The sequence below is a fragment of the Myodes glareolus genome, chromosome 4 (assembly GCF_982192425.1).
Source record: "Myodes glareolus chromosome 4, mMyoGla1.1, whole genome shotgun sequence".
Lineage (NCBI taxonomy): Eukaryota > Metazoa > Chordata > Mammalia > Rodentia > Cricetidae > Myodes > Myodes glareolus.
The window spans coordinates 18,014,626-18,038,271 of record NC_142029.1 but is presented as its reverse complement, the minus strand read 5'-3'; the positions used below and the strand labels follow the sequence as shown (position 1 = coordinate 18,038,271).

At 43.4% G+C, this 23,646-nt stretch overlaps 1 protein-coding gene across 4 annotated transcripts in view; it reads right to left on the bottom strand.

The window, feature by feature from the left end:
* Adpgk (ADP dependent glucokinase) overlaps positions 1-16,188 on the bottom strand; it is a 39,039-nt gene extending 22,851 nt beyond the window's left edge. For 2 of the 4 annotated variants that reach the window (XR_015001731.2, XM_085689156.2), the window contains exons 1-3: positions 15,899-16,188; positions 9,158-9,383; positions 4,035-4,097 (exon numbers count right to left, since the gene is read on the bottom strand). Coding sequence is in view for 3 of the 4 variants with exons in the window: in XM_085689156.2 (XP_085545282.1) it covers positions 4,035-4,097; positions 9,158-9,383; positions 15,899-16,131 (522 nt within the window). In the remaining variant the exon portion in view is untranslated. The remainder of the gene's footprint in view (positions 1-4,034; positions 4,098-9,157; positions 9,384-15,898) is intronic. The other 2 variants (XM_085689154.2, XM_085689155.2) reach the window with 1 other exon arrangement.
* Between the last annotated feature and the right edge of the window lie 7,458 nt (positions 16,189-23,646).

The window sequence follows — 23,646 nt, the reverse complement described above, 5'->3', positions numbered from 1 at the left end:
ATACTTTAAAGATGTACTGACCTCAGAATGGAAACTAGGACACGAGTTACATTGGCGGAAGGGAGAAAGAAAACTATGGATACCATCAAAATTAATAAAGGTTCAATTTGAACAAGAGACACCTCTTAATTAGAAGAGATGATGATAGTTCATCAAACAACATGGCTGTTTAATCTAAACTAACCTATAAAACTAACAAATGCTTTTCATTTTATCAGATATGACATGTCAAAAGAGAATCCTCCCAAAATTAGGGTTGGGGAAGGGTTTTGTTTTTGTCTTTTCAGGAGAGTGAAGGAATCCAGCTAAGGAATCTGAAGACCAGTGGACAAATGAGACATCTGAAGAAAAAGGACAAATCAAAAACAAACAAACAAACAAACAAAAAACACCAAGAGCAGATTGGGATTGGCCTGTTGGTATATCACTTTTCCAACAGGATGAAATTTCATAAATCTTCCCAAATGCTTATTTCTGCTATTCTCTCCAGACATATAATGCAAATGGTCTTTTTGAAGTCCCAGTCCAATTAAAAATTAAAGCTGTATTTGGAGTTGGAGTGTGGCTCTCTTCTTCTCTAAACCCAAGTATGCTTATGAAAGTAAAATCCAAAATCTCTGAGCCACCTGATATGGGACAGAAGAAAAACAAAAATTTAAAGACTATTTTATTGCCACTAATCTCATAATCTTCTGGTTTTATTTTTGACTCTTTAACAGTTTTTCTTAAGATATAAATATTACCTCAAAATTTACAAGATTTATATATAATTCATATACATATTAATATACCATTCATTTATATATCATATATATGATATATATGTATTATAACATATATTATGATGTTAGTGGTTATATAGAATACTACCTAATTCTAGAAAAAGACTTAATCTACCTTCTGGTACATTATTTTGGGTTTGAGTCTCTATTAGTTTTCTGCAGTGAGTCATAACCATGCTTAACAGTGACCTCTGAAGTCTCCAAAAGGAGGGTGGGGCCCCACAACAACAATTCCTCCAGGACTATGATAACACCACTAAGTTGAAAAACACTATCTAAAGATCGACTTTGGACTACAAACTGTTCAGGACAATTTTGAGGTGGCTAGCTGAGATGATCCAGCCTCACAGACTTCTCTAGCCAGGACTTGAGACAAGCCCTGCACTTTCCCATTATGCAGAGAATGGACAAAAATGATAAAGCTACCTCTTCCAAGGACTTGACAAGTATCCCAAATTTTTCTCTTCAGGATCCCCTAATGATACCACTGTCCTCAGACAGCAGGAAGTAAATTTAAGACTATGACATCCACATCCCCAAGAGGTGGGGGTGGATGAGTTTTGGTCCTTCAACGGGTTATAGATATTTGTCATTGTTGGCAGGGGTTGGTTACAATTTGTGATTGGAAACAGTCAGAAGGAAAGCTGAACAAAGGAGATTCGGAGTTCCTGTTTTGAATATAAAAAAGGGAAATATAGATATGATAGCACAAAAGGATAGATCACTGAATCTACTCCGAAAAGAAAAAAGGGAAAATATAGATATGATAAAATAAAGTTAGATAATTGAATCTACTTTTAAAAAACTACTACTAGTTTCAAATATTTTGGATTGGATTTTTGTATATTATTATTGTATATTATACAAATTTTACATATTGATACAAATTTGAGATTAATTTTGTTAAAACATACTGTACATATATTTCTAATCTTGTTCAGGTATTGTACCTATACAGCTCATTTAATAATGTAATCCACATTTCTAGTTCTTCAAAGTTATTATTACCAACTGTTTAGGATAATAAGGAAATGCAGGTTAGTAATCAGTCACCTAGTACAATTAAACTTGTAGTCATATTAGGTATGTTCTCAAGGTCTAATAGAGATATATTTTAAATAGACAGGTCATCTTCAAATATTTCAGAGATCTACTGAATATGGTATTTAAGATGTTTTAATAACATAGGTTCTTTTTTTTTTTTTTCCCCTCAATAAGACATGTCTGCTCCTGGTAGCAACAATCTACTTCATAGTAGATAATGGGCATTGAACAATATCCATATGGAGTTTATTTTCTTTGAGGCAAAAGTAAGCTGCTGGGCAAGACTGTTGACAGTATGCTATCCTAATTAGACAAGCAGGACACAAAAGATAGTGACACTAACCTTGTCAAGACAGGGCAAGACAGTCCTTCAAAAATCCTCTTCACAGAAAAGTCTGTCAAACATTCTAGGCCTCTAGGCTGAAAATGGATGCCCCAACATTGCAGAGGAATTTTAGGTGACTGTCCAGGCAGCCAGCTGTTTCTATCATTTCTCATGTATTTTGGAAATCATCTGCTCACACTTCCTGCTTACTCAGTTAATATTATTTCCTTGGCTTGGCTGCTTTGTTTTCCTTATCTTCAGCTTGAACGTAGCATCTATCTCTTGGTTTATATTATTTGTGCTACAGCTTTGTAGACAGGATGGCCTTGACATCACTTAGCTCCTCTTGCCTCAGCCTCCCAAATACTGGGATTAAAGATGTGTGCCACCACCACTCAGCTGAAAACCTAGTTCTTAATTTCTGCTATTTCTCAGGTACTATCTGGTCCATATTGGGATGCATTTGGACAAGTTAAACTGAATTTCTGAGAGAGCAGTAGAGGAAGATAGTCAGTCTGGAGTGTAGTGTTTACATTGTAGCCCTTCCATTCTCTAGCTTAGGTAACCTTGGGCCTCCCAGGACTTCTTAATTCTAAGAATCATAAAACCATGAGACTGCAGTAAGAACAAGTGCCATGTTTTTTCTTCTCTCAAGGCCAGGTTTGTTTATTATAATGTCTTGCAGTCCTAGGCTAGCTTCTCCAGAGACAGAGAGAACAGTAGCCTCAGGAGAGTCCATATGAAAACAGCATCTGAGTAAGCAGTTTTCTTTTGCACTGAGTGGAATTGGGAGGACAGTTGGCGGCTATTGCTATTATACTGAAATCATCTTTGTTAAATCTCTGCTTACCATTTTGGTTTTGGATATATATTTTTTTCTCTTTTGAAAGCTCTAATCCAAACTCTGTTTTACAGTGCAAAGGCAACTACCTCCATGCTGGCTTTCCCCTTTACATCTACCCCACTACTTACTCAGATTTTACTTTACATATATCACGAGCAAATAATTAATATTTATTTATTTGGGAGATTGCTTTTGAGGCAGAGTTTTGTTATGTACTCCAACCTGGCCCAGAACTTGTGATTTTTCTGGGATTACATATGTGTACCACTACACCTGGCTATAGGGGTCATTTAACTCTACTTACATCAAAAAATTTAAGAATTGAATATACACCTCTACGTACTTGCTTCTGTCTCTGGAGTCACTACACCTGACAGCTCCCATGTTTTTGCACTTTGGATCCAGGTTCACCAACACAAACAACTCCATTTTCTCTTATCACTTGTATTAATCTCCTACTTAGCCTGACTCCCGAATCCAGGTGCTTTTAGCCATTACATGTTCATCAGAACATGGGTTCTTAGGTCAGGCTATCTAGAGAGCATCTGAGCATCCACATGTATTAGTGTGAATGCCTCTAGGCCTCCCATTTCCTTATGTAGAAAACAAGAACAGTCCCATCAACAGCAGTATTAGCTATCCTTTAATGACTGCAGAAGAATCGATCTACAAACGGTAAGTACCCAAACATCATTAGTTACTACACTCATCCCCAACACAACACTGCTTTCTCGCCAGATGCTCAGGCAGACCCACAGACTGAATTAAGTAACCAAGACTCACTCTTGCTCTTAACACTGAGGAAACACCAGTTGAAAGACACTAGGGCTAGAGAGATGGCTCAGCGGTTAAGAGCACTGACTGTTCTTCCAGGGGACCTGGGTTCAGTTCCCAGCACTCACATGGCAGTTCACACCTGTCTGTAACTCCAAGATCTGATACCCTTACACAGACACACATGCAGGTAAAACACTAATGCACATAAAATAAAAACAAACAAATTTTAAAAAGACACGTTTAATTTGGAAATGTGACTTACCTTTAAGTCTGCATTGGCAGCAAACCTCTGTCCAATTAAAGCTGCATTTCCTCCCACATAGTGCTGTAAGACAGTTCAAGGTTATCAGCACTCAAACAAGTGCATAGCCCAAGCTTAGTCATGTCTAAGGTTAAAAACAAAGCCATTTCTACCCCAGCAATTTTAACTTTTTTTTTAGAATTGTCTTTATTTTGTGTTTATGGGTATCTTGCCTGTGTCTGTGTCTGTGTACCACATGTTTGCGATACTTTAAGAGGTCAGAAGAGGATACTGGATCCCCTGGAAGTATGAGCCTCCATGTGGTGCTGGCAACTGTATTCTGGTCCTCTGCAAGAGGAGTCAGGGCTCTTAACCACTGAGATATCACCCTGGCCCCTACTAATATATTTTGATTTTTCTTTTTTCCTGTTTTTTTTGAGACAGAGTTTCATGTAGCTCAGACTAGCTTCAAGTTCCCTCTGTAGCTGAGGCTAGTCCTGAACTTCTGATCCTTCTGTCCACTTTCCATGGGCTAGGATCACATGTATCTACCACCAGGCTAGCTGCACCAAGCTTGGAAGTGACTTGACAACAAAGGTTACAAATGAGGTTAATAAAACAGAAACAAAGCCAGGCATCATGGTGGCCCATGCCTTTAATTCAAGCACTCTGGAGGCAGAAGCTGGCTTAACTCTGTGAGTTCAAAGTCATCCTCATCTACAAAGCAAGCTCCAGGCCAGTCAGAGCTACATAGAGAGACCTTATCTCAAAGCAAACAAAACAAAACAGACAAGGAGTAATAAGGAAAGATGGAGAGAATATGAAAATCAGTATGGTTGTTTGAATTAGATCAAACTGGCCCTGAGCTTCCAGGCAGTTAAAGCAGAATAGAAAACACAAAGGGTATGACTGTACCTTATCCTACAGACTGTGATTCCTTAATGGAGCATACGACTATGTCAGGCTCCTAAATATCACTCAATACCTGAGCATATCCTTCTCTCAGTGTTGGAGCCTAGGGCCTGTGAGTGCTTTCAGCTGCATCCTTAGTCCTAAGATGTAGCTGGGCAGTTTTGATTTTTGTCATTTAATTCGTTTATTTTTTTCCTCTGCTTCTTGAGTGCTGGGACTAGGAGTTCACAGCATCACACTGGGCTCTACAATGTAACTTTCTGTGTGGGGAATGTGGGGTGGAGAAGTGAATGACACAGTGTCTTGCTAGGTAGCTTAGGGTACTTTGAGCTCACAGCAATCCTCCTATATCAAGCTCCAAAGTGCTGAGATTACAGGCATGAACCAACACACCTAGTTTAAAATGTACCTTTAAAAATATCTTGTATTTTATTTAATTCAATGTCCATAATACAGGTAAGCTTTGCTTTGCTTGGTTCCAATATGCATGCACAAATTCCAGTTATGATCATTTAATTAAGTAACACTAGTGTGGTAATATTTTGTTTGTGCTCTAACAAATAAAGCTTGCCTGAAGTACAGAGCGCAGAGTTAGCCACTAGTTAACCATAAAGGCCTGGAGGTCTGTATAGACAGACAGGAAGTGATATGGCTGGGTGGAGAGGGGAATATAAGGCGGGAGGAGACAGGAGACAACAGATAAGAGTTGGCTGTGGCTTGCTCCTTTGTTTCTCTCATCTTCCAGCATTTACCCCAATATCTGGCTCTGGGTCTTTATTAGTAAGAGCAATAAGAATTTGTGCTGCACACTAGTTTCTCCAACAACACAGCTTAAATTTCAGTTTCTATGGTAAGTGTAGCTGCATAAAGTACAAACTTTGCTCCCAGAATTTTCAGTTTACAAATTACCCCACCAAGGAGAGATATGCATTATGAATAATTAATCACATCCTCTCTTTGTATTCTATACGTTACCCACTTTAGGAATAGACAGTAAAGTATGTAGCTGTGCTGCCTGTTTCCCAGTGTCAAATCCACATGAGATTTACTACAAGGAAAGCTCTGAAGGAGAAAATGCCAGCAAAGAGGGAAGTGTAAGAAAGGACTGAGGGGATACTGTGGGAAACAGACACAGGAGACTAGAAGCAGCACCACTGAGGAACGTTGACATTGACACTGTACAGCGGGTGTACAGAGACTTTCTTGTTTTCAGCTCATGATTTCTCTTCCACCCCTATCTTGCAGCAGTGAAAGGTAGTTCTCCAAGTCAGCCTTCCTCTCGGTCCCTGGGCCTTTGGCTAGGACACCCTGCCCTTCTATATTAGGTATGGTCCTGAATCCTTTCCAACAACATATGACACTGTCTCTGCTCCCCTTTCCCCACTGACATCTCAGTCTCCAAAATGGTCCTCCCTAGATAGGACTAGGGATCTCTCACCACCTAACTTGAATAGTCTTTAATACAGCTTCCAGCTCTTAGGTGGTAAACATCTGGAACACAACTCGCTCCTTCAGGTTAGGGATCACCTTCTTAGGATACGGGCTAAGTAAGTGTCTGTTGCTAAGTTTGGAGAGAGGGTGGAAGAAGCACACTGACATTAGGAAATACAATGGCCACCCTGGTAGTAAACTCTCCCAGGTAAAGTCCCTCACACAGGACAACTCCTATTCTCTCTCTTCTAGAAAGCAGACAATTCCAACTGGTACTCCATGTTGCTAAGCATGGATTTGGATGCCTTGGAAACTCAAATAACAGCCAGTTCGGTTAAGAAGTCTGAGAAGTTCTCCCTGAGCAACACTCCATCTTTTCTGTCCTTAGCCCATGCAGAGGAAGAGATTAAACAACTTACTCTAGATGCTGGCCACTACTCTCACCCTGTGCTTTAGGTCAATAAATCTGTGTTTGGGCAGGACAGAGATAAAAATTTAAAATTTTCTGTGATGAATAGCTCAAATTTGGTCTACATGTCAGATTTAATGTTTTACTTAACTAAAATGGATAGAAGAATTCACTAAGAAATGTTAGGGAAATTTCAAGATAGCTACAACAGGCAGAGCTTCCACAGGATGGTTTATCTGTTGGCTATCAGGCCATCAGCCTTACAGCTGATGGTAATTTGAAAAGGCACAAAACTGAAGCATCAGTAGAAGGTAAGCAAGACATTTTTATAAAGTTTAGAAATAATTTGGACCATCAAAAAGCAGACTTTGATTCCTGTAGGATTCCTGTCCCCTCCATCAAAGCAGAAGAGCACATAAAGCAAACTGGCTTAAATATCAGGATCATAAAGACTACTGAACAGGAGACTTACCCCACTACAACTAAGAATCTCTTCCGAGAGAGGACTTCTGCCACTGAGCTTAGCTGACAAGGTGGACTAGACAACTGTCTCCTTTACAGACTTAGCTGGCTAATGCCTCGCTCATTTCTAATGCTCAAGATGGCCACTTCAAAAGACAAAGGAATTTAAATCTCAAAGGCATCAAAATCAAAATGGTCACCAAGGTTTGCCTGTGATTGGTACCAATTAAAAATGTATTGACTTCCCTAGCAGGGCTGGAGAACTGGCTTAACAATTAAGGGCACTGGCTGCTCTTTCAAAGGTCCTGAGTTCAGTTCCCAGCAATTATATATGGTGGCTCACAGCCATTCGTAATGAGATCTGGTGCCCTCTTCTGGCCTGAAGGCAGAATACAAGCAGAATGCTGTATACATAATAAAAATAAATCTATAAAAACAGAACAAAACAAAACAAAAAACTTCCCTAGTCAGAATTCAGGTTCATACTTATGTAAGACCTTTCTTTTGGATAAAGTGAAGTCCCTATATAAGGAGGAAGAATTACCAGGACCTAGTGGTACTGGGATGAGAGAAATCAGAACCAAAACTCATCCCCAGGGTACGTAGAGGACAGGCATGTTGGTGAGATAGGAAGAGCCAAGGCTGTGTCTCCAACTCTAGAACTGACTCTTCTACCATACAGTGCTTCTACCATGCGGGTTCCCAGGTTTTATTGATAATTACAGGTGAGCTGAAAGATACTGAAGTTCCTACGAGTTCCTATGTCTGATGTGCTTTGCTCTATAAACAAGTGGTTCTCAAAACAAGGTCTTTAACCAAATAGTGTTAACCAAGAAACTTACTAGAAAAGAAAACTCTAGGTTTCCATAGACTGAACAGGAATTCAGAATAACAGTGCCAATTTCTTTTAAGAGTTCCTATCCCACCACCCCTCAGGGATTCCAACACATACTTCAGCCTGAGAACTACAGTCTAGACCAGCTGATTTCAAACAGTGTGATTCTGCCACCGCCTTTTTCCCACAGGAAACACAGGAGAGTGTCTGAGATAGTTTGGCCATCACAGTGGAGAGCAGAGCTTTGCACTCAGCAGTCCGAAGTGGGAGGCTGCTGACAATTACCTACCACATAGGACAGCCCTTCTCATAGAGCATTAGCCTCCACCCTCTTGAAACACCCTGGTCTGAACAAACGAAATAAAGGTGAAGACACTCCCAACCCCCTTCCCAAAAGGATTTAGATAGAGCTCTGTGTGGGTTTATCTTTTTTTCCTTCCTTCTTAGCAAAGACTCAGACATATTAAGATTACTGCAAACTATATATAAAAAATTATAACCTGAGGGGAGAGGGACTGGGAGGAAAGAAGGGAGGGAAACTGTGGCTGGGATGTAAAATAAATAAATACATTTATTAAAAAAATAAAATATAGAAACACACACAAAAAATGGAAAAAAATAAATTATAACCTAAACTAGGACTAGGCATACATACTTCTAACCTTTAGTCTAGTAACAAAAAAGGGGGGAGGGTGTTCTGTATGACCCAGAACAGAAATCCGAGTAAAAGAAATAGTAGGATTAATGACATACACACACAAAATTTTACAAAAAGGGCCAACCCAAAGAACTGGATCTTGGTGTACACTGAAAGAGAAAGAGAGAGCTGCCTTTTTTGTTGTTTTTGTTTTTTGGTTTTTGGAGACAGGGTTTCTCTGTAGCTTTGGAGGCTGTCCTGGAACTCCCTCTGTAGACCAGGCTGGCCTTGAACTCGGAGATCCACCTGCCTCGGCCTCACTAGTGCTGATATTAAAGGTGTGCAACACTACTGCCTAGCTGAGAAAGCTGCTTCTAAGAACCCTGTTTTGTTTTGTTTTTAAAAAGGGCTATCCCCCTCCCTTAACAAAGTTTGTAGCACTGGTAATTGGGGCAAACCTGGGCTCCGGGGAACTTGGATGCAGTCTGGGCGATGTCATGGAAGGTTTCCTTATCACTGAAGAAGCGCTCAGCAGCGGCTCCCTTCCCCATGAAGTACACAAAGGCTTCTTCCAGATCACTTCTTGAGTGCAGAACAGCATGATCTCTTCCACTCCCAGGACTGAGACCAAGCGCCTGCAAAAGCTTCACACCAGAGATCACCACATCCACACAGGCATTGACTCTGGAAGGAAAGAGATGAAAGGAAGCTGAAGCAAGGGGCGGCAACTCTGCATTTACCTACAGAGGCCTGCTCTGCAGAACTGCATCCACACAGCAGACAGCTGGTGTGGGTTTGACACCAGGACAATAAAGCAAACATCATATATCTAAAGAATGATTTTACCTGGACATACATATTGGAACTCTTTTTCAGAGTCAGGAAAACTTTTATTTTCAGCTACAAACTGAGAATACAGGTACTGAGCACTCAGAACAATTATCATGGGCACAAAAATGCATTAATGCAAAGATGCTGGCAGAGCTCTGGATGCAAGTCCCAATTTCTGAATCTATTTCCTTGCCTATAAAATGGCAACAATACAAGTTAACTTACAGTAAAGATTTAATAAATTAATGTATGTTTTAAGGTGCAAAAACAAAACCTTGTCAAAAGGCAGTTGACAGACACTTTCCTCCAAAGAAAGATAGGACATTGGGCAGACTACACTAACTACCATATACTCCGAGCTGAAGCTGCATCTTAGAACTGAGCATGGCTTGGAAGACTTAGGTAGGCCTGTAACCTTGTTGCAGCTCAGTACTTGACATGAGTTCACAGAAGTGGTCCATGTACTTCAAAGGGCTGGTGAGAAACCAGTACAGCATCACCTGGTTGGTTGTATGAAATTATAAAGCCTCATCAATTTAGTAAGACCTTATTTCAGAGAAAATAAAGGACCAGGTATATTGGCTTATGCCTTTAAGTCCAGGATTTAGGAGGCTGAGACAGGATTACTGTGAATTCCAGGACAGTCTAGATAAGTCTACAGTGTAAAACCCTCAGCAAAAACAAACAAACAAAAATCCCTAAAAATAACAGAAAAATGTAACTGACCATTTACTTACATGCAGATGCCAAACTAATTACTCTATGTACCTGTCACACCCTGTCACCAGTTAAACTCTTCCCCTGAACCTAACAACATTCTTCAACATCAACAGGCACATTGTCAGGCACACTGTGGAGAGGAAATTAAGATAAAGAAACTAACAAATTGTGCTCACTTGACAGGAGGGCAGAATTTCAAAACATATAAATGGTTGTGTGATATGGAGAAAACAAAATCAACAATTAGGGAACAAACAGGACAAAGATACCAAATGCCTATCTAAGAAGGGGATCAGAGAAGGAACTGGAAGCCTAGCTTCCTGGTCTATGAGCAGAGACTCAGGGGCAGGAGCAGAGTTCTTCCTAAGCTGAAGCGTCTCTTAAAGGATAGTGTTTCCTATCACTTCCCTTCATGCGTCCTTGGTAAAATGTTTCCTAAAGTTTCTTCTAGCTTTAACATTCTCTGCCTTGGATACTCAGAGAACTAATCATAGTCACGAGATACCTGGCTGAAGAGAATCAAGGACTGGGGGTGCTATGCCCTGGAAGGGGTCTCGTGAGGCACCGAAGTCAAGATGGGCATCTTCAGGTAAGGAACACCAAGTCAACAAGGGCTGTGAGCTCAGTTATCAGTCGTCATGGCTCCAGCTGAGAAGAGCTATAGTAGAGATCAACTAACATTCCAACAGCCACAGACTGGAGCAGCTTTAATTCAAACTCAGATTCCTCTATACTGAATTCCTTGCGGGGGGGCTGGGGGGAGGCACAGGTAAGCAAAGCTATGAGGACAGGTCTATAGCATGAGTGTTCATCTAGAGTAGAGAATTTAGAGGGAGCAAAGCTCAGGGCAAAGAAAGACTCGAGTGAATGTGAGGTTGAGGGCTTTTTATCCCACAAGCAATAGATACCCAGGTCCACTTCAGAAGCAAGGAGGAGTCACATTTCTAGAAAGTCAAGGTGGCTTCATTTAAGCACTGGCATCTCAAAAGTAAGCAGTCCCGGTCCTCAGCAAACTCCTAACTTCAGCCTCATTCTCAGAAGCCGCTTCATCTGAAATCCCACAAATCCTCTGCAGCCCAGTTTAACTTTCTTCACCACCGACTCCTTTCTTTCTGTCTCTTATTCTGGTAACAGTGGGGCCTGAATACGGAAGCAGAAGTGGGAAAGACCAGTCTTACACTGTACTTCCAGTACCTGATGGCTCTGTGTGTGTGTGTGTGACCTCAGAAAACCAGTATTTCTAAGACAGCTTGTCATCTGTGATGACTGAACACTTAGATCCACCTGCTTCATAAAGTTGCTATACCTGGTATAGAGGCCTGCTTTCTTTAACTGCCCATCCACCCTACTATCCAGCATCTCCAATCTCACCCTCCAGTATGGTTTGGGTTCTTTCCTCCCTTCACCAGAGCCCTACAATGGCCTCCATACCAGTATCAGGGTTTCCAGACAACCTGCCTTACGGATCACACTAAACCGTGTGCTTTGAGTGAGAAGTGAATCCACGTGTCAAACTACAACCCACCCTCACTCCAAAATGAGATTTTAGTACATTTGCTCCCCCACCCCATGCCCCACCTTTACATTAAACACCTCTGGGTAATAAATAATGTTGCTAGTGGGTTTGTGCTGGCCACAAAAAGGTGCTGAGCAGTTAGAACACCTTAAAACAGCTGCTCAAAAATCTGTCTTTTCCATTCCCATCAGATATTTTCAACAAGGAACTTTAGCGGCACTCGCCTGTTGATAAGGCTTTATTGCTCTTCTCCATCACCAACTCCACAATTCCCTTCTCAGTATTCTCATTCTCAAGTCCTGCTCCTGTAGTCCAGGATAGCCCCAAACACACCCTCTTCCCACCTCAGCTCCCACGGCTGCAATTACAGGCGTTCACCACTGCAAATGATGCCGTCTAGTTTCTTCGCTATGAACTTTTGCCAAGTTGTTAACTTTCCCACACTCAGTCCTTGCTTAGATGTATCTGTTCCCTTGCCTTGATCTGAAGAAATCTTTTTCCCTCTAGATCTATCACACAAGTTACTATGGAATATATTTTCTACCATGATCTCAAAAAGATGTGCCATCCATATGGTTTTGTTACAATGTAATTTTGATATTCCTCCCACCAAGGAGTAACCCATGTCCCCTCCCCTTAAATCCAGGTAGACCAAACTCTGGGAAATCTGATCCTATAGTTAAACCATGAGACATTAAACCATCTGCCTGATTCTCTTTGGACATTCTCCTAGCCTAGTCTCCCTGTTCTGAGAATCCGAACAGCCAAAAGATGCCTCCTGTAGGTGGAAAACCTCAGTGGACATTCCAGCCTTGATCAATCTTAATGACAAATCTAGTCCCAGTTATCATCCTACTATAACTGTAGAAGACCCCAAATGATAGAAGTGCTCAGTTGAACCCAATCATGCCTTAGAATAATAAAAGGTCATGAAATATGGCAATTTTAAGTAAGTTTTGAGGTGATTCATTACTATGTAACAATAGAAAATGGAATGCCATCTCCTTGGAGCATTTTTTACTGTCCCATCCTAGGAGGAATTGGCAATTCTTTGGAATAGCTGGACTGCCTTACTTTTATCAGGAGCCAAACACAGCACCTTTCACAACTGTTATGGACAATGGTAACCCCTACATCACCTCAAATTCCTATGTAGAACCCCTATGGTGGTTTGATTAAGAACTGTTTGGGAAAGATTAGGAGGTGTGGCCGTGTTGGAACAGGTGCATCACCAGGGGTGGGATTCCAAAAGCCCATGCCCTTCTCAGTTAGTTCTCTCTCTGCCTCCTACTTGTGAATAAAGATATAAACTTTCGGCTACTACTCCAGTGTCATGCTTGCTTGCTGATGGAGGAGGGTCATCTGTCTATGTGTTATTTTCATTGGTTAATAAAGAAACTGCCTCGGCCTTTGATAGGACAGCAGCTTAGATAGGCAGAGTAGACAGAACAGAATGCTGGGAGAAAGAAGCAGAAGCAGAGAGCTGCCCGCCATGAAGCTACCAGGTCAGACATGCTGAATCTTTCCCGGTAAGCCATGACCTCGTGGTGAGATACAGATTATTAAAAATGGGTTGAATCAATATGTGAGAGTTAGCCAATAAGAGGCTGGAGGTAATGGACCAGGCAGTGTTTAAAAGAATACAGTTTCCATGCAATTACTTCGGGTAAAGCTGGCCATTCCTTTAACAGCCTGCCTGCTGCCATGTTCCCTGTCAAGATGGCTATGGATTCATCCTCTGAAACTGAAGGCACCGATAAACTCTTTTATAAGTTGTTTTCGTTGTGGTGTTTTGTTATGGCAGTAAAGAAGTAACTAAGACAAACCCAGTCCCTAGTGTAACTGTATTTGGACTTTGGGCATCATGGGAAGCAATTAAGGTTAAATGGGTGGCAGAAGTAGCTCCTAATCCAACAAGAATGGTTTTCATATAAGAGGAAGAGACATCACTCTGGACTCCGCAGTAAAAGTCATGTGAGAACACAAGAAGCTAGCCAGTTGCAAGGTAACTGGCATCCCCAGAAATCAGCTTCCCTAGAAACCACTCTGGAACCTTGATTTAGGACTATCAGTCTCCAGAGTCACCAGAAAGCTTCTATTATCTTAAGCAATTATTCAATTATTATTAGCAGCCCAAGTAGTACAATAATGAATTTATCTGCTTTCAACAAATGCAGCAGAAACTTGGCCTCCTCCATATGTACACTCAGAACACAGCACTTACCCGACACAGCTCAAACAAAAAACGATGAAGAATCTGACAAGAGAGCTGGGTTTGGTGGAGCATGCCTTCAATTCCAGCACTTGGGAGGCAGAGGGGTAGGTGGATCTCTTTGAATTTGAGGCCAGCCTGGTCTACAAAGAGAATTCCAGGATAACCAGGGCCATTACAAAGAGAAACCCTGTCTTAAAAGAACAAAACAAAAAATAATATAAGACCAGGCGAGATAGCAAAGGTCTTTAATCCCAGCACTCACACTCAGGAGGCAGAAGGCAAATCTCTGAGTTTGAGCCAGCCTAGTCCAAAGAGTGAGTTCCAGGACAGCCTGGGATACACAGAAAAACTCTGTCTTGAAAAATAAATTAAAGATAATTAAAAAATAAAAACAAAACAAAAAAAGAAAAGAAAGAAAAAACAAAATCAGATAAGGAGGGTTGGAGAAGGTTCAGCAGTTAAGAACACAGGCTGCTCTTCCAGAGGACAGAGTTTAATTCCTAGCACCAGTTGGGGTAACTCAGCTCCAGGGCATCCAGCACTCTTTTCTGGACTCCAAGGGGACCTGCACTCCCACCCACATACATTTTAAAATTTTTAAATCTTAAAGTAAGACTCTGATAAAGAAAGCTAGAGAGATGGTTCAATGGTTAATAGCAGGGTCCTCTTGCAGAAGACCCAGGTTCGAGTCCCAGCACCCATGTGGCAGCTCACAACTGTTCATAATTCTAGTCCCAGGGGATCAGAGGCTTTGGCAGGCACTGCACGGTCAAACATGCTGACAAAAACACCCATACACGTAGAAGAAGAAAAAAGAATCCGATAAAAGGGTAGGCGAAGAGAGTATGAATTTGGAAAGAGGTAGGAAATACACAGTAAAGACAAACTGTTTGGATATAAAACTAATTAACATATGAGTACTTTCAAAAGCTAACATAATATTGGTTAAATAACGTGATTATTTCATTGATGCAGGTTACCTTTGCTCTACTTTACTCCACTTAGCCACAACAATGGCACAAAACAGGAGAGACTAGTTGTTTTTGTACAGGCCTCTGGGGCATGTAACACCAGTACAGGAGGCTGGAACAGGCACAACTAAGTTTGAGGCCCATTCCTCATCTATGTAAGTTCCAGACCAGCCAAGGAGACCTTAGTTCAAAAGGAAGCAAAAACTCAACAAATCCAACCTAAAGAAAAGCGTACCTCCCCCCTCCCCAAAAGATAATAAACTTGGTGTTGGAGGCCACCCTTGACCTGACAAGAAAACCAAGACGAACTGGGAGAGGGACTAAGGTTAGTGTTTAAAAAAAAATTACATTTCTGTGAGTTTTACAAAGAAAGGAGGTACTGTGATTTGGGAGAACCTTAAAAATTCGGACTGTCACTCCGTATGGGGAAGAAAGTAGTTCTAAGGAGGGCGTGCTAAACGTGAAAGGCGCAGAGAGTAGACAATGAAACCTTAACCAAAAAAACTGCTGAATTTGAAAATGAGCAGCTGTAGTACAGTGGTCTTCGGACGAGATGACGTAAATAGCTAGATACAGAACTCATTCGGCTTCAAGTTTAGAATAGGAAGAGCGCTACGATAGGAATCTGTGACCGCCAGAGAACAGTTGGCCGTGAAGGGGTGAAAGTCAGGACAATGGAGTAACCTCAAAAAAATACAGGTGACAGGCTGGGTTAGATGTCTAAGAGGCTATTAGGGCTGGCTGGTTTTACATGGAAAAGAGAAGAGCAGGACCAGCCGAGGGGGGAAATTGTGCTGAGTGTCCCTGAAGCGATGACGAAAGGCTCATCTCACACGTCCGACACTTTGCCAAGAGGGCAACGCGGACACCAACGCGTCCCGGGCAGACCCCGGAGCGCGCACACTTCCCGGGGAGGCCCAGAGCCGCAGGCCCCGCAGGCACTCACCCCACAGCCACGCGGCGCCAGCGCCGGGCGGGCTGCACGATGAGGGCATCCCAGGCGGCCGCCAGCCGGCCCTCGGGGGACAGAGATCCCTGGGGCGCGGGCGCGGGCCCCAGCCGCAGCGAGCTCCAGAGAGAGCGCAGCGCCGAGCCCGGCAGCTCCGGCTCCAGCAGGAATACGCAGCCCACGGCCAGCGCCAGGAAGCCAGCGCACGCAGAGCCGCGCCACAGAGCCATGTGAGCACACCGCCGCGCTAGTGGCGACAGGCTCCGTTCTCGGCTCGCGCCTCCTCCCAGCTGGGCGCGTGATGACGTAGACACGCGTTGGCGTCACACCCGCGCGCCACAGGCTCCTCCCCCCATGGGCGGGCGGGGCTACTGGAGAACGGGAGCTCCAGCTATGGGCGGAGCTATGGCTGAACTCTGGGCGGGGCGATGGGCGGAGCGACAACGGCGCGAGCGTTGGGGAGTCTGTAGATTCACATCCTGAAGCTGGGCGGCGCTGTTGTGCGGTCCCGACCCTGAATGAACAAAGACAGGAGTGTTGCCCTAATAATCCCCGCACGTCTTCCCGGAGCTCACCTGTAGCCCGAAGTAGAGTAGAGGGGAATCCGTTTGCTTCCCTAGTAAAATGAGACAGGCAGAAAACGAAGCAGGCAATCCTTTCGATTGTGTAAGAGTTAGTCGGTTTCCCGGTGACACAAGCTGAGACTGAAGCGAGCCCCTAGAGATCTTGTTCAATCTAGAGATCAAATTCAACACTCAGACCCCTAACAGGGGTGCTGTTCCTTTTAATAACCTCAGAATAATCTACAAAGGCATATGATCTTATGTACTGTATGGAGGGACTACAGACTCGCTTTCAGAGCTCCTGGTTTATTTCTCGGCGACACTCTGTAAACCCAGTCCTGTCTTTCTCGGTGTGGCACTTTTGTGTGGAAAGGCAGGTTAAGAGTCAGGGAAGCCAGGCTTGTTGCCCCGCTCATTCTCATCTTCTACTCTGGGTTGTTTCTATTTTGGTTTCCAGTTCTGCTAGCTCCTGACCAATTTTCTTCTCTGTCATGACGTTTGGAGTTGCTAATGGAAATGTATTTCCCTAGCTGTGATCTTGGACATAAGTCTTCATTCTCCTCCCCCTCCCCCCTCCCCAGCTGACCTTCAGTCCTTTTCAAAGGAGACCTTCACACAAGAAGAGATTTGGGATGCTTTGGGAAAGACAAACCAAGAGGCTTATGAGAGTTGTGTGATTCCATGAACACTATTTTTCCTAGAGTTACTTATGTCAACCTGTTCCAGAGAAACTGTCTCTGTAGTGGCCCTCAGTTGTCAAGTTTCCCTGCTGCCATCATCTATTTCCAGAACAGTATATCCATTAACTGGCCAGAGACTGTTTACTGGTTTGTTTGCTTGTTTATTCACTTTTGTGTTTATTAAATAAGGTCTCGTGCAGCACAGACTGGCCTCCAACTCACTCTGTTGTCAAGGATGATTTTGGACTTCTGACCCCTGCCTCCACCTCTGGATTGCGCTAGGATTACAGGTGTATATCACTGTGCCTAGTACTCAGGAAGAACCCAAGGTCTTACGCCTTCTAGACAAGCTCTTTATCAAATAAATTGCATTTTTAGTCTCTGTTTACCAGGTGTTTACGATTAATTGGTTTGGGTGGTGAATTGGCAAAGTTATGTGGTTGAAGATTGGATAGAACCCATAAGTTCCCAAGATCAGCTTTGGGAGGAGCAGAAGAAGCTAACTGTGAACTAAGCACACAGGCAGGGAGGACTAGGGGAAGACTCCCCAACAACGTGGAGTTCCCTTGGAATTCTGCTGAGTTTCCAGCACTTTCCACCTGACTCTTCTGCTTCTTTCCTGGCTAGTAGAAACTTTTGTTGGTTAGTCTCAGAGGTTAAATAGCAAGAACTGGAGCAAAATCTAAGTTTATTTCTCATGTAAAAGTCCAGATGCGGTGTGGGTGCCACTGTGGGCTGTGTCAGCAAGTTAGATCCCATCTGGCAGTTCTTTGTGGGGGGGAGGGGGGCGGGGAGATCCGGACCTCTTCTGGATTGGGTCAATGTGGCTTTCTGTTGGAGAAGACAGGGAGATGAGAGTTGACCTCCATTCCGACTGCAGAATAAGGATCTGGAGCTCCACGAGGTGAAGGACAGACACCAGCAACAGTTCATGGAGACTGGTGGAACTTCTGGCCACAGACAGTCACAGCAGCCCTGATTCCCTCTCCCACTTGGGAAACTACAGGCCCTCTTGAAATACTTCCTTAATGAACAAAAGTCATTTCAGATTATCTGTTTGGCATCTGGAATGCTTTGCTAGCCAGCTGTTTTTCCAGAAGTTAGATTTCTGGGGACAATTATACAAAACAGTCCCGAGTGGGTAGACAAAGCTCCATTGCCTGAGCTGAGCAGAGAGAGAGAGAGAGGGGAGAGAGAGAGAGAGAGAGAGAGAGAGAGAGAGAGAGGGCTGAGAGAGCCTCGTGACTACTCCTCCCCCAACCCAAATTACTTCCAGACAAGGCCTTTGCTGTGGCTTCTCTCTCCTAGGGCTTTAAAATGCGAGGGGGAAAAAGAGCAATTGCATTCCAGAAAAATTCAGAGAACAGCCCAGGCCCCAGGTGTTCCATCCAAGACCCTAACCTGGAAGGCCATAAAGCACACCTAGGATTTAAACAGAAAATAGCAGAGCCTATGAGAACACGAATCCATATCATCCTCATGATCTGCAGGGTTTTGAGAACAAGTTTGCTCCCACCTTGGAGAAGAAACACAGGGACCAAAAGTCCCCATGTTGGCTGGGCTAATCACCTTTTCCACAAATCAGGGCCTCTGGGGCTTCATCCAAGTTGCTTTCTGGAAACTACTTCCTATCAGGTGTCTGTTGATGCCAGGAACACTGCCAGCCTTGGTCAGAACTGAACTTTAAAGGTTATAGGAAAAACTCCATAGAGACTAGAGAGGGAAGAAAGGATCTCAAGACCCTAAAGAAAAAGTCTGTGTCAGAGGCAACAGGTGCCCTCCTCCCTGTCCTGCATTAATAGAACCCTAGAGGGGCTCAGGAGGTGGACTGAGGCAGGGGCATGACCAAAATGGCAGCAACGAGCCTTGAGAAGGTCATGAATGTTCCTTGATGGTGACAAGATTCCTTGCATAGACTGGGAGTGGCGTCGTCTCATCTTGGGAGGTAGGTCCTGAGGCACTGGTCCAGGACTTCTGCTTTTTCCCCTGGACTGGGGGAAGTGCTGAGCCTGGGAAAGCAGAAGACTGGAGTTGTTGGGGTTTCTGTCTACTAGGAGTCCAGGGCCTTCATAGGACCAATGAAATACGATGAAACCTGGACTTCCACAGTTTTCCCTTGACATCTCAAGCTGTTGGAACTTTACTGTCAGACTGCCCGCCAAAGCCCTTTATTTTTTTTTATTTATTTTTTTAAAGATTTATTTATTTATTATGTATATAACATTTCTGCCTCCATGTTTGCCTGCAGGCCAGAAGAGGGCACTAGATCTCATTACAGATGGTTGTGAGCCACCATGTGGTTGCTGGGAATTGAACTCAGGACCTCTGGAAGAGCAGCCAGTGCTCTTAACCTCTGAACCATCTCTACAGCCCAGCCAAAGCCCTTTAAGCTCACGAACGCTCCTGTTTGGGCTGTCCTCTGAAGGTGTGGAAGCCAGGCCTGCTGGCAACCAGACAGCAGATATTGCAGGGATGTGGTTTACGTTTCTGTAATACAATGATTTGGAAAGCAATCTAAAGTTAGCCTGACTCTGTTGGCTTTTCTTCTCCTTCAGCATACAGTCTGAATTTGGTTCTCAATACCCATGTTGAATGGCTTGTAACTGCCTATAAATCCACCTTCAAGGAGATCCTATACCTTTGGCCTCCCAGAGTACCTACCTACACACACACACACACACACACACACACACACACACACACACACCCCTCCACTCCCATGAACATACACATAATTTTACACAAAATTTGTTTTAAAAAGAAGTAAGCCAGGCATGGTGGCACACACCTTTAATCCCAACACTTGGGAGGCAAAGACTGGTGGACCCTACTGAGTTAAAAAAAAAAAAAGAATAAGAAGAATAAAGGAAGAGGGGAAATAAAAAGAGGAAGGGGTAAAGATTACATAGAGAGGAAAAGGCAGAGGTATTACAGGTACTCTAAGCTGAGTTGAGAAACATTCACAGCATCCTTGAAACCTCACCGAGCTCTATACAAACACTAAACCATCACACAGCACACATGCAAGAGTGGAAACGAGATAATAGGAAATAAAGAAAAAGGATACTTCTGGGTTGACTGCTGGTGCAGCCGTGTTGAGTTAGACTGTGAAATTCTCAAATCCCTTCAACGATAGCAGTTTCCATGTAGTAGTTACGGCTGGATGAGCGGAGGGGCCAGTGAGAACCACTGGTCTGTGAGGGCTCCATTTTCCTTGGGGGAACATGTGGGGGAAGGGAAGCCTTAGGACCTTTCCTGGTGGTTCTCGTGGACCCATAGAGTCTGTTCTAGCCTCCTGTGGTCCTGTAGATCTCTGAATGTGAGGAACAGTACTTACCTTGTATCTTAAGTACTTACCACTCTAACTGAAGTTTTGCTAGTTGGAAAGGGGCTTCCAGCTGGGCTGTGATCCTTGCTTTCTTGCCTGCTTCCCTATAGAAATCTCTCCTGGCTTACTGGGTTTGCTTACAGACCTTGTCTCTTGCAAACAGCTCACTGTATATTGTCTTCGCTGTTTACTTTCCTTGAGTTTCAGGGTTCTTCTCCACTATCTTACCTGGCATTTTCTTGCTAGTCGTACTGATGAGGGTCATTCCCAATGTCCTCATTTAACCTTAATGATTTTTTTTAAGACCTTATATCAAATTTGACTTTTGTGCATGTACATGTGTGTGCATGTGTTACGTGTATACATGTGTGTAGATGGACACAGGAGTATGAATGTGCATGGAAGCCAGGGAAAAATATTAAATGTCTTGCTGTCTGTCACTTTAGTCCCTTGAGACAAAGTCTTCCACTGAAGCTGGAACTAGACTTGTGACCAGCAAGCCTTAGCAATCCTTCGGTCTCCATCCTCTATAGCTCTGAGATTCTAGGTGCTTGCAACCAAGTCCTGCTTTTTATATGGGTGCTGAGATCCACATTCAGTTCCTCATGCCTGCACAGCAAGCCTGTGTACCCACATGAGCCGTTTCTCTAGCCCCAAAATTTCAACTTTTGAATTTTCTGATTTGGGAATGGAGAAAAACCACTTTGGGTCATTTTCTCCTTAGTAACTGCTGTGGCTACATCGGCACTTTATTCTGTTCTTTGTTAATCCTTGCCTATACTATGTTACAGGAATCAGGGTCTTTCTCCCATGTCCACGTCTCTTCCAGTCCCCTCATTGAGCAGTATGATCTCCCCTGTTCCCCGGTCTAGGCTACGGCAGAAGTGATGCTCCACTTCTGAGCCAGAGCCTTCACCAACATGTTTCCACTCTTTTGAAACTCTTTGTTAACACATAGTCAAGCCCACACTAGCTGTGAAAGACACACGGCCTAGGGATTCCCATCTCCCCAGCTCACAGACAGCCAATCCTAAGAAAAGCAAAGCTACCAGCTGATTGGTGCTAGCCAGTACCAAGAATTAAGACCATCTGAGACCAGAAGAACAACCCAGCGGAACCCAGATCAAATTACTGGTTTACATACTATAGATTAAATAAACGGTTGCTACTATTACACCACTAAAGTTTGAAAAAAAAATTTTTTTTTTCTGAAACAAGGTTTCTCTCTGTGTAATCCTGACTGTTTTGGAACTCACTCTGAAGACCAGGCTGGCCTCAGAGATTGGCCTGCTTCTGCCTCCTGAGTTCTGGGATTAAAGGCAGCACCACCACTGCCCCGGCTTTTGTTTGTTTTTTTTACAAAGTGAGAAGCTATCTGATACCCGTCCCACAGGTCTTTGCTCTAACTCTCATCTGTGTCTTGATGTTTGCATGCCTGACTGCCCTGATCTAGCCTTCATACCTCTTCTTAAATAACTATGTTCCAACAGGTCTTCTCTGTCAGGGCAGCAGAACGCCATAACTTAGGGCTGTCACCACTCTGACTTCGTTTTCTGTCTAGCATTACCGAAATCTGATGTCTTCCCGTTTGTTCATTTTTTGTTTATTATAGCCTCAACCTATTAAAACATGAATTCCACAAGAGCAGGGAGCATGTGTACTCCAGCCAGTGGCTGCATTAGTTAGACTATGAATTCTATGAGAGCAGGGAGCATGCGTACTCCAGCCAGTGACTGCATTAGTGCCTGAAAGTCAACAAGTAGTTGCTGGACAATCAAATTCAGAATCCTCTACAGGGGCCTTCAAAGGCTGCCAAGCCTGACAGCCTGGTTTTGAGTCCCAGGACCTATATGACAGAAGGAGAAACAGACTCAAAAGTTGTCCTCTGACATTCACACACACGATGTGGCACATAACAAATAAATGAGCAAATACATGAACGTAATAAAATGTGTTGTTGCGTGAATAATAAAAACCCAGAGACAAATATTAGGGTTCAACCTGAAGATCATAAAAGCAAAGCAGCCAGCCCCTGACTCCTACCTGTACCTCAGACTGAAAATGGTGATACTGGCTCCTACCTCTACCTCAGGCCGAAAATGGACCATCCTGCCTCCACGAATCCTCAGACTGAGACTGAGAGTAAGAGCTGTCTCCTCCCATTTTATATTTCTCTAGTGCTGGGATTAAGGGCAAAGGCATGCACCACTACCATCCAGCCTCTATGGCTAACTAGTGTAACTGCTGGGATTAAAGGTGTGTGCCGCCACTACCTGGCCTATATGGCTGCTATATAGCCTGCTATACTAGTCTGGCTGCTTTGCACTGATCTTCAGGCAAGCTTTATTTATCATAACACTGTGTTTTAAAGAAAAGACTATCCCAGCAATCACATTATTTTCTCCATTATGTGGATGAGAAACTTGGCTGCTAAAGGAAAGTATTTGCTCCAAACTGCACAATTTAGGGTAAGGCAATTGGAGAGGATGCTGTGGTTTAAGTCTTCTGACACCCCGTACTTTGTGTTGTTTTTGTTGTTGTTTTGAGACAGGGTTTCTCCGTGTCTACTCACTCTGTAGGCCAGTCTGGCCTTGAACTCACAGAAACCCATCTGCCTCCGCCTCCCGATTGCTGGGATTAAAGATACATGCCACCACTGCCTCGCTCCATACTTTGTTGTTAAAGTATGAAGAGTCAGAGTAGACCAAAGCTGACTGTGGTCACCTCCTTCTGTGGCAATGGTTCTTATCTGTAACACAGACAGACAGGCTATATAGTGCTTGAGCCAGGAGTAGCTGATCTCAGTGGCCAGTCCTTGGGGGAAGGAGTTCACAGGGCTTGGCAGCAGTGGCTGGGCCTGACCTGCACATTCTCTTGTTGTTTCTTCCCAACATCCAGAAGGAACAAGCAAGCAGTTTGCCAAATTTCCATTAATGTTTACTCCCCACCTCACTCTCAGTCAATTAATCCTGCAGCCAATCTACTTTTCTTTCTTTCTTCCTTTCTTCCTTCCTTCCTTCCTTCCTTCCTTCCTTCCTTCCTTCCTTCCTTCCTTTTTTTCTTTTCTTTTCTTTTCTTTTCTTTTCTTTTTTCTTTTTTTGAGACAGGTCTTTCTGTGTAACAACCCTAGCTGTTCTAGAACCAGTTCTGTAGACCAGGCTAACCTAGAACTCA